The sequence below is a fragment of the Onychomys torridus genome, chromosome 14, assembly GCF_903995425.1.
Source record: "Onychomys torridus chromosome 14, mOncTor1.1, whole genome shotgun sequence".
In the NCBI taxonomy this organism is placed as follows: Eukaryota; Metazoa; Chordata; class Mammalia; order Rodentia; family Cricetidae; genus Onychomys; species Onychomys torridus.
In genome coordinates, this window is record NC_050456.1 from 78715615 (window position 1) to 78727236 (window position 11622).

At 49.5% G+C, this 11622-nt stretch overlaps 1 protein-coding gene across 4 annotated transcripts in view; it reads right to left on the reverse strand.

The window, feature by feature from the left end:
• Cdc42bpb (CDC42 binding protein kinase beta) overlaps positions 1-7715 on the reverse strand; it is a 96348-nt gene extending 88633 nt beyond the window's left edge. For 3 of the 4 annotated variants that reach the window (XM_036206620.1, XM_036206619.1, XM_036206618.1), the window contains exon 1: positions 7169-7714. In XM_036206620.1, coding sequence (XP_036062513.1) covers positions 7169-7343 — 175 coding nt within the window. In that variant the 5' untranslated portion in view covers positions 7344-7714. Of the gene's footprint in view, positions 1-7168 lie in introns of all 4 variants that reach the window. The other variant, XM_036206617.1, reaches the window with a different exon arrangement.
• Between the last annotated feature and the right edge of the window lie 3907 nt (positions 7716-11622).

Sequence of the window (11622 nt, forward strand, 5' to 3'; positions counted from 1 at the left end):
ACACAGACTGTTTAAAGTCAAATTTAGCCGGGCAATGGCACCAGTAGGCCCTCTTGCTTGTTAAAGAGTACATGAAAAATTATTTTAAAATTTATTTATTTATGTATTTTATGTATATGGATGTTATGCCTGGATATGCCTCTGTACACCAGAAGAGAGCATCAGATCCCATGGTATTACAGCTATAGGTGGGTGTGAGCCGCCATGTGGTGCAGGGAATTGAACTCAGGGCCTTTGGTCATCCAGTGCTCTTAACCTCTGAGTCATCTCTCCAGCCCCTAAAAAAAGACTTTTAAAAGACAGGCACTAAAACTACACAGAGAAACCCTGTCTCAGGGGAGCAGGAGAGGGGTGTCAAACTTAAAGGAATGACCTATACCTCATAGGTGGTATCTATTCTATTTGCACATATAAGAGGTTTTTCTGCTACTTTGTTGGCTATCCTGGATCTAGCTCTGTAGACCAGGCTGGCCTCAAACTCAGAGATCCGCCTGCCTCTGCCTCCAGAACACTAGGATTTAAGGCATGCACCACCACTGTCCAGCTTTTTCTAGTAGATTCTTTTTAAAGATTTATTTATTTATTATGTATACAGAAGAGGGTGCCAGATCTCATTACAGGTAGTTGTGAGCCACCATGTGAGTGCTGGGAATTGAACTCAGGACCTCTGGAAGAGCAGTCAGTGCTCTTAACCTCTAAGCCATCTCTCCAGCTCTCTGGTAGATTTTTAAATCCAAACAAACTGTGAAAAATATTACTGTGAAGGGACTACAGTCCCTCCCCAAAAAGGAAAGAGAATCGTCCTAAGTACATCACACTGTCAAAGCACCTAGAACTTTCTACTGAGGAGCATGGTCTTTCCGATCTTCATCAGTATGGACGGGCATGAATGAGATCTCACGCACACCTCCTGAGACCCTGTTGTTACACAGTACCCTAGGAATAAAACCTCAGTAAGAACTAGGCATGGTGACCCATGTCTGTCAACCCAGCACGGGGGAGATTAAGAGTCCAAGGTCATCCTTAGCTACACAGAACTCCAGGCCAGCTGGATTACATAAAACTGTCTCTCAGAGTAAATAAATAAAAGTCAGAAATAAGTAAGGTAAGGGCCAGCAAGATGGCTCAGAGGGTAGGTAAAGGTGCTTTTGCCACCAAGCCTGATGATCTTATATGTAATCCCCAGGGCTCATTTGAGGGAGGAGAGAGCCCGGATTGACACACCATCCTCTGACTTCCACACATGCACCGTGGCACAGGTGTACCCATCCACCCACACACGAAATAACATTTTAAAAATAAGTAAATAATAAAGCATCAAAGTGGAAAAGGACCCAAGACGTGTCTCATCACAGGCTCAGCTATGACTAAGTGGTTATACTTTTTGTGTTTAAAGTTCTTTTTTTGAGGTTGGGGATTTAGCTCAGTGAAGCACAAGGCCCTGGATTTGATCCTCAGCTCCAAAAAAAAAGTTGTTTTTTTTTTTCTTTTTTGGCCCAGGGTCTCATGTAGCCCTGGCTGACCTTGAGCTCGATATGTAGCCAAGGATGACCTTGAATTCTGACCTTCCTTCCTCTACCTCCTTAGCACTAGGCTTGCAGGGAGGCACCAGTGCACCAAGTTTATACACAGCACTAGAGACTGAAGCCAGGATTCTGTACAGGCTGGGCAAATACTCTACCAACAAGCCAAATCCCTATCCAGTTTTTAAATTCTTTCAAACAAATAAAGGTAAAGCCTGTATTCAGTCTCATATAACAAGAGCCTATTAATGTTATCAGTCTCAAAAGTGTTTTCTGGGGTCAATGAGGCAGCTCAGCAAGCACAGGCGCTCCCCCAGGAAGCCCAGTGACCTGAGTTGATCGCCAGGACTCAGCAGTAGGAGAGAGCTCACCCCAAGCTATCCTCTGACCACACGTGGTGACACACATACATATTCACAAAACATAAAAATTTAAGAATGTTTTCTCCTCTTTCTTCAAGACAGGGTTTCTCTGTACAGCTCTGGCTGTCCTGGAACTCACTCTAGACCAGGCTGGTCTTGAACTCAGAGAGATCCTCCTGCCTCCACCTCCTGCATGCTGGGATTAAAGTCATGCACCACCACTGCCCAGCATACTTTCTCCTGGAACTTCTTAGCCCATTGTTTGGAAGAAGTAGTCTTGCCCACTCATAGGTGATCATATGTCTCTGATGTCCAGATAGGCAACTTAGGTACCTGGGTCCCAACAGGGGGCTGGCCAGAAGCAGGAGGAGGTAGGAGAGGACCTACCTGCCAGCCTTGCAATGTAGGCTCAGTTCCCTAACTTACATTTGAGTACTGTGCTGAAAAAAAGCAATTCCCACACAACATCAACTTCCAAGTAGGTGGCTCACACAGTGGTGTCCTGACTGAGAGCAATCTTCACCTCTAATTCTGTGTGTTTGAAGATTTAACACGGACACTACTGCTTGCTCACTTTACAACCCAACTGTCCATGAAGTGGTGTGAGGAGGGACAAAGTAGGACTGGCCTGTTAATGTTTAATTGTTTCCACCATCCTATCTCACGCCGTGAACTCAGTGTCAATATGAATTTCAAGGAGCCATTTATAAAATTGAAATTATGCTAGCCTAATTTTTTTATCATGCAATTCCAGCATTTCCTTCCAATTTGGATCTTACTAAAAGATCCTTCTTACTAAAAAGATCTCTTATTTAAAAAAAAAAATATTTTCGCTGGGGCAAACAAACAAAAAGACAGAAATATTACAATTTTAGCCAGGCAGTGGGGGTGCAAGTCTTTAATTCCAGCACTCAAGAGACAGGGGCAGGTGGACCTCTGATTTCGAGGCTAGCCTGGTCTACAGAGTGAGTTCCAGGCCAGCCAAGGCTACACAGAGAAATCCTGTCTTGGAAAAAAGAAATTTTCATGTTCCACTATTATGGGAGATTTGTACACTGTGTGAAAATGTATTGCTGTAACTGATGTAATAAAAAGCTGAACAGCCAATAGCTAGGCAGGAGGTGCAGGTGGAACTTGCAGGCAGAGAGAGATGACAGAGGACATGGAGGGCATCAGACATACAGAATGAAAGAAAGGTAAAAAGCCATGAGGCAAAACATAGATGAACAGCAGCAGCAGGTTAATTTAAGTTAAAAGAACTAGTGGAACAAACCTAAGCTAAGGCCTAGCTTTCATAACTAACAAAGAGTCTCTGAGTTGTTATTTGGGAGCTGGCTGACAGGACAGGGAAAGACTCACTATATTCCAGAAACATCTTATTCAGAGAAATCTCAAGTTACCAGGCATTCTGAGATGCTTTGCACCATCACGTCTTATTTCCTTATGGTGGCTATTGCCTGGTCACACTGGGCTGGGCATCCCCACACAGCTCAGTGAAGGTGTGGAGACTATGTGGTCACACTGGGCTGGGCATCCCCACACAGCTCAGTGAAGGTGTGGAGACTATGTGGTCACACTGGGCTGGGCATCCCCACACAGTTCAGTGAAGGTGTGGAGACTACGTGGTCACACTGGTGACGAGGAAGCCACCGAGTGGGATGGGTTAAGTGGCTTTAATGCAAAAGTGCTGCCATCGAGCTGGACTATCTGAGTCCATCCCCAGGACTCTACTGGTGGGGTGAGCGGTCTGCTAGCCGCCCTCTGACCACCACAGTACACATCCCTGTATGCCACAAGGTTTTAAAAAGTGCTTTGGTTTTTTTAAAGGGGGCTTTTTTTAAAGGCTGCTCTTCTGGAGGATTACGGTTTAACTTCCAGTACTCACAGGGCAGATCAAACAGTCTCTAACTCCAGTCCCAGGGGCTCTGACACCCTCTTCTGGCCTCTGAGGGAACTGCATGCATGTGGCGCACACACATGCATGTGTGCCAAACACCCATACGTTAAAAATAGGAGGGTTTGCCACCTGCTATTCCCGACATGGCCGTGCAAAAAAAGAAAAAAAAAAAAAAATGGGAGTGGGGAAGGTATTTAAGTACATGAAAAACTGCTTGCTGGGCGTAGTGGCGCACACCTTTAATCCCAGCACTCAAGAGGCAGAGGCAGGCGGATCTCTGAGTTCAAGGCCAGCCTGGTCTACACAGAGAAACCCTGTCTTGAAAACCAAAAGGAGAAAAAGGAGAAGGAAAAAGGAAAAACTACAAGGAATTAACTAACCAGAAGGATAAAAAGATTAGCCCTATTTATTAAGAGATAGCACACAGCAAGAGAAGATGCCCACAGGGAACTGGGAAGCCATGACACCTATCTCCTGGTCAACTACACAGAGGCATCGGTGCGAGGCAAGCCAGGATTCCAAACAGCGGCTCTTTCAAACACTACACTAAACTGAAAAATACTCAGCAGCGAAAACACACTTTTATATAACAAAGAGAAAAGACAGCACACAGGGTGTTTGTATTTGTTACTATTTACCAGTGCAAACTTAAAAGTGTTTCATATGCTGTCTTCAAACAGCTCCTAATTTACAATTTTAAGAAATAGTTTAAAGAAACACATACAAAGCACAGTATTTCCAACCTTTAATTACCGTCCGGAATTTCATAGAGGAAACCAATCAAATGATAAACATAATCAGAGGGAAAGTAAAGACAAACTCCCACAGTGAAAGCTATAGTGATTCATCCAACATAAACACAATGGCTGTGGAGAGCCAGGAATAATATTCGAATTTTAAAAACTTTTATTACTTTTTTATTTCCCAAACTTCCTCAAAGGTTTCCCTTAAGTTTCTTTCTTTCTTTTCGTTTTTTGGGTTTTTTTCTGAGATAGGGTTTCTCTGTGTAGCTTTGGTGCCTGTCCTGGAACTCACTCGGTAGCCCAGGCTGGCCTTGAACTCACAGAGATCCGCTTGGCAAGTTTCTTAAGGGCTGAGTCAGCTGTCTCCCTTCTGGAGTCTCAAGAATCTACTTGTCACTAGATAGACAGACTTGTGTGGTCCCTCTGCACTGCCAATGCTATCAGAGACTTCAGAACAGGCAGAATGAGGAATCCCAAAACTCAACAAGCCGGATGCTTCCTGAACTGAAGCCTCTCCACTGTTAAATTAGGTACCTACTAGAATTCTAGAACAGTCTTGTTAGGAAGGCCGTTCTTTGTCTTGTCACCAACACCTGAACAATGACTGCACATGTGTTTGTACTGGCGACACACCACTTCCATGTTACAACAGTGCACACAGGAACATACACAGAAGTACATGGCACTCTAAACTATGTTACTATTTTATTAAAATTCTACCTTGTATTTGATAGGCCATTCTGTTCTATAACTTGGCTTTTGTTGTTGTTTATACAACAGTCTCTCTCAGGTAGCCCATGCTGGCTTCAAACGCACAATGTAGCTGAGGCTTGACCTTAGCCCTCTTCTTCCTGCCTCTGCCTCCCAAATGCTGGCGTTAAGGGTGGGCCCTCTGGTTTGCTCTTAATTAAAAGCTTACACCGCTGCAGGAATTGAGCAAAGAGGATAATTTATTTGTAATCACAATTTCCAAGGGCCAAAACACAATTTTGTAACTATGTTTACATTATAGCACACAGCTTCTGTTTAGATTTGGAAAGGTCAGATCTTACAAAATCTGCCCTCTTCACATGTTAAGAAGAGCTTCCTCCTGGGAAGTCTGGTGTACCCAGCAGTGAGCACCCAGCCTTCCGGCCCATCCCCACCAGGCACTGTGCACGTCCCGGGCCAGAGGACATCTGGACCACACCTCATCAGTGAAACAGCCCTTCCCTTTGCTGTCTCCACTCATTACTCACATGCTGTGCACCCAGCTGAACCTGACTCTGGAATTGTCCGGATTTCAAGATCCAGTGCTCAGGAAAGAATGACAAATACAATATTGAGAAGTCTCAGATTGCAGCATGCACTAAAGACCTCCCTTTCAAAGAAACTCTGAAGTCAGTTAATTATCCAACTGGAAATCATGTCACTGATAAAGGTCCCCAGAAAGCCAGTACTCTCAACTAAGGGCTCAGCCCTCTATGTAACCAAGAGCTGGGGCCCCACACAACAAAGCGCCAGAGTGTCCTGAGGCAGGCAGGGTCCCTCCTCCAGCTACTCTAAGGCATACGCAGCAGCAACATCATGCTCAAAAGCAACCCGAAGGAAGCCCTTCTAAAGATCACTGCACTTTAAGTCCTCAACAAAATTCTAGATGCTGGTAACCACTGTGAGAGGCCTCCGTGTGGGGAACACATTTGTTTCCGAGTGTAAATATCAGCTTTATCTGTCCCAAAGATTAGAAATGACTGGATCAAACTGCACAGTCCTAGCCCAATGACAAGAGCAACCTGAGGGCAAGATGGACAGAGTTTGACCTGAACCTAAGCCTCACTTCCTTCTACTCAGTCAGGCCTTGGGAAGGAACTGAGGGTCTTGAGGGGAAATGACCGTACGGGAGGTTTGAAGCAAGGGTTTCACCTTACACTCTAACCTGTCTTGGGAACTCCTATCAATAAATGACTTAATCAAGCATTTGTCCTAATGAAGCACAATAGGTTATCCGACCTATGATCACTGCATTCGATCCCTAAATGAACCCAATACCAAGGTCAGATGAAGAAAAGTTTTTAAGTGGACAGTTCCAGCCCCCCCCCCCACCATATCACAAGAGTCTGACACGATTATAATTCGGGGTGTGTGTGTGGGGGGGATATCTACTTGCTCTCGCATGGTGTACTTGAAATAAAGCTTTTAATATTAAAATTCGCTTGCAGGTGCTAAAGGAAAGGGGATGCTCAGGCCCTGGACACCGAGGGGATGTGGGCAGGCTGTCTGTCACCTGGGTGGAGCTCTCGGAGCTGGGCTGTGGGGACGCGACGCCCTCCAAAGGCCCACCCGGCGGGGGCGGGAGTTGAGGAGATGCAAAAGACACAGGGGCTGCCCTCCCACCCGGCGGAGGATAGGGCCGGAGGGGTAACTTCAGGCCCGATTCTGGACCCCAAAGGCCAGTCCCGGGCGGAGGCAGGGCGGATGTCCCAGGGAGCGCTGCAGGAAATGATATCCAGACTCGGAGGGTGGGTCTAGGAAGCGGCCAGGGCGATGGCCGGGAGTGGGGGGAGTGCGAACGGAGGATGTGGTCCTCCGGAGCGCAGGACCAGGGAGGCCCGGCGCGGGTACGAGGAGCAAGAAGCGCTGAGGGCCGAGCGGCACCTTACTCACCCCACTCGAGGAACTCCGCCACATACTTGTCGCGGCGCAGCGCCGAGTGGCTGCACTCGGTGTAGAGGCACACCAGCACGTCCAGCAGCGTCTCCACGCTCAGGGCGCTCTCATTGCGCCACGGCCCGTCCAGGAGCAGCTGCTCCAGCTTCTTGAGCCGCACCTTGGCCGACATGGTGCCGCGCGGCCCGCTCCCCACGCGCCGGCCTCTCGCCGCCCGTGCGCCCCGGCGTCAGGGCCAGCACTCCCCGGCCCAGCGGCCGCGCGCCCCGGCGTCCAGTAGCCGCAAAGTCCTTGTCGTCGCAGCCGGGCCTAGGCCGACATCTTGGGCTCCGTCCCGGCGGCACCGAGTCTGGGGCACCGGGCCCCGCGGGTCCATGGGCCGGTCTCCTCCCCTAGGCGCCGCCCGCACGCCGTCCCCGCCCTCAGTCGCCTGGCCGCGCCCTCGCGCGCGCCGTCGCCGACCTGGACCGCGGCGGAGCCGAGCGCAGCAGAAACCCGGCCGGCGCCCGAGCCCCGACCTCAGCCCGGCCGGCCGCCCAGCCCGCGACCTGCAAGCCAACCAGGGCGCGGCCAGCGCCGCGCAGCCAACCACCGCAGGGCCGACCGCCGCCGCGCTGACCTCAGCGCGACGCCCCGCCCTCGGCCGGCGGCTCTTTGGGCCTTGCGGTTCGCCGTAGGAACGGTGTGGGGCGGGGTGCCGAGTGCGAACCCGAGATTGCGGGTGGCGCACGCGCAGAGGAGCCCGGGCGGGGCGCCGAGCCGCGCTGTATGTGCCCGGGATCCCGTAGTTCGGCTCTACTCCCGGGCCTCCGGGCCCACCCTCGTGGTCTAGCCAGGCAGCTGTCTGCCGCGGTCCCAGGAGCCGCTCTGCTGGGTCTCGGTTGTCACGTCCGAGCTGTAGAGCGACCGAGCCCTGTGCCCGAGTGCGCACGCGAGACGCAGGCGGGGCACCTGCCGGAGGGCTCCGGGACCCGCTGGACGCGCGCTCCCCCGCGGGCACGCGCCCCTGGGGATGCGCAGTGCCCTGCCTCGACTGTTTGAGATTCCGCTCCCTGACTGATCGTTAGGGTGTCGGCCTGGTGCGGGGTAGACAGACGGTGGTCTCCAGGCGGGGCGCCGCTTTTAGTGGATTCCGCGCCTGAAAAGGTTGATGTAGAATATCCCTTAGGACAAACCCCGGGCCTCCGCAGAGGAGGAGCCCTTTGTGGATTCCAGGGTTGCTTCCACAGAGTAAGGGCTTGTAGTTCAACGGGGGCAGGTGGGGCTAGGAAGCCGGAAGCTGAGTGGAGCCTGAAGCAAAACGCTGGGTGGAAAGACGGCAGCCGAATGGCGACTCCTGCGCAGGAAGCGATTGAAGGGTCCCTGGAGCCTTCTGGGCTGCTGGGAATGATGTATGACTTGGTTGGGGTTACACAGGCACACATAGGTGTGTGTATCTAGCCTTAGTTTTTAAAACGCAGGCAAAACGTATAGTAGGTTGGGTAGAGCGAACCCTCATCTGAGCAGTATTATTGCGAGGGAATCTATACATATACATAGTGTATTCACTAGTTACTGCATGTGTATGATGCCCAGCTTTTAAATTTTTAAAAGAAAGGTCAAGAGGATCTCCCTACCCAAAACTAAAATCTGAGCACTGTTTGTAGGACAAAGACCCAAAATAGTGTGACCAGACAACTGAATTCCTTTCCTGACAGAACCCATGTTTCCTTTGTCCCATAAATGTCTCCCATGACAGAGTGTCTTCTCTGGCTGGCCCTGTCAGCCCAGACCCTCCCACTGGAGTCCCTGATACCAGTCTCTGGTTGCTTGCCTCTGAAGTATTTAATCCCTCCAAATTAGAACTTTGTACCTGCCCTCTTGTGCCAGTCTGCAGTGCCTCCCTTCAATGCGCCTGTTTATCCCAGATCTGTTTCCACATTGTCTTTTAGGACGCCTTTGGCCCCTGAGACAGTGGACCCAGGTGTCCTCTGTAGGCTTCCTCTGAACTTGAAACATATAGTCCATATAGGGCTTGCTCACTAGCCTGGGACCAAAAATAAATTAATAAAGTTGTTTCTGTTCCTCGGTTTACTCGCCTGTAAAAAGAGGATCTCCTGTGTGTTTTAGACAGTTTGGGAAGGGACTCTGAGTAAGCACCAGGGAGCACTTTGCCCACTGCCCGCCCGTTCATTGCTGCTCCTCCTTTGGTGGCTGCTGTTGGGGCATTAGGGTTAATATTTTAGGAAACAGAAGGTTTGTGACCAGCTGATGGGTGAAAAGCCTTGGGTACTGACTCTTGGCAGAGGAAGCCTGGCTATATCTTCTCTGGCATCCATGAGAACACACAGTAAACTGTGTGGACTTGCCAGTGTGTTTCTGAGCTTTTAGATCAACACACCAACCCTGCTCCAAGCTAACCCATCCCAGCACCTCAAAATGTACACAAAGAAGTAACTTCAAGCCACAAGCACAGACTTGGTCCAGAGTGAGGGGAAGGTTCCCAAGCATTTCCCTTGATAATCTCCATAGGCAAGCTGGAGGATTAACTCTCAGATCTTGAGAATTCCACATCCGCATAGATGATGTCTAAACAAATGAGGGTGGCCCTGTGCCAGTAAAACTTTATTTACAGAAGCCAGTGGTTTGTGGGCACAGTTTGCTGACTCCTGCTTCCTAACACCAGCTTTGACAGCGGGATTTCAGGTCCAGAGACACAAGCCTTGTTTAAGAAAGGGAGACGCTGATGACAGTCAACAAAGTTTCCATTTCTCTCGAAATCAATGTGAGAAAGGGACTTGTAGTATCCTTTCAGATCACAAAGAACAACAGGAGAGAATCCTGAAGAGATGGGAACACCGAACTATGCAGGAATGTTTGCTTAGCATGGCCTAGTCCATGGCATTGTGTGTAACCAGACATGGAGGCACAGGCCTGCAGTCCCATAATCCCAACATTCTGAAGGTGGAGGTAGTAGGATCAGAGAAGTTCAAAGTCCTCCCTGGCTACTTCAAGTTCAAAGGCAGAATATGAGAGACCTTGTCTGAAAAAAAATCAAGGGGCGACAGAGATCAGAATTATTATTCTACATAAGAAAAATATAGACAAGGAGCTGGAAAGATGGCTCAGTGGTTAATAGCATTGACTGCTCTTCCAAAGGACCCAGGTTAAATTCCTTTTTTTTTTTTTTGGTTTTTCGAGACAGGGTTTCTCTGTGTAGCTTTGTGCCTTTCCTGGAACTCACTTGGTAGCCCAGGCTGGCCTCGAATTCACAGAGATCCACCTGGCTCTGCCTCCCGAGTGCTGGGATTAAAGGTGTGAGCCACCACCGCCCAGCGCAGGTTCAATTCCTACCACCCACATGGCAGCTAACAATTGTCTGTAACTCCAGGATCTGACACCCTCACACAGACATACATGCAGGCAAAATACCAATGCACAAAAAATTAAAAATTTTTTTAAAAATATAGACAAGATACATGAAATAAAGAATTCTGTGACAGGGAAAGACGGGATCTTAGCAGTGAGCCTTCTCCCAGAGATCTTGTTTGCCAGAGATGAATGTTCTGACCCAGCCAGCCAGAGAACTGGGGTGGAGCCCGGTGAGCTCCCTTAGGCTTGAAGGTGTTAGGGCCCAGGGGACAGCCACAGCTCTAGGATAGTACCAAGCTGCAAGGATGGCCACAGAGCCTCGGGATCCAGCGGCCTACTTACCAGTGCTCACAGGGGAAGAAAGCATCCAAAAGATTAGAGGAACAGTACCTGGTGCACAAACAGACAAAAAGATAATGTTTCTCACGAGCCAGACTAGAAAACCCTGTCATTCTCAGACAATGGATAGAATTATCAGGAAGGTTACTGTGTTCGGCAGCTTTCTGTCATTGTGAAAAAATGGCTGAGAAAAAAAATGGCTTAAGGGGAGAAGCATTTACTGTGGCTCATGGATTCAGAAACTTCATTCTATGACCACTGGACTATTATTTCTAGGCCCATGGTGAAGCGGGACATCATGGCAAGGAGCATATAGCAGAGATAAGATCTTTACATCGTGGCAACCAGGAAGCAGAGAAAAGGAGAGGGAAGAGCAGGTTCCCAGTGTGCCCTCCCTGAGCATACCCACGACGACTTACTTCCATCAACCAGGCCCCATTTGCTAAGGCTTCCGTCACCTTCTCCTGACCAGTGCCACCAGCCAGGGAGCAGGCATTCAACATAGGGGCCTTGCGGGAAATCTTCAGATCCAAATGACACAGCTGTGCCTCAGAGGTGGGGTCACCACTGCTAGACCTCAGAGGTGGGGTCACCACTGCTAGACCTCAGAGGTGGGGTCACCACTGCTAGACCTCAGAGGTGGGATCACCACTGCTAGACCTCAGAGGTGGGGTCACCACTGCTAGACCTCAGAGGTGGGGTCACCACTGCTAGACCTCCTAGAGAAAGCCCTCGACTGAATATTTGGGATTTGGCTTCAG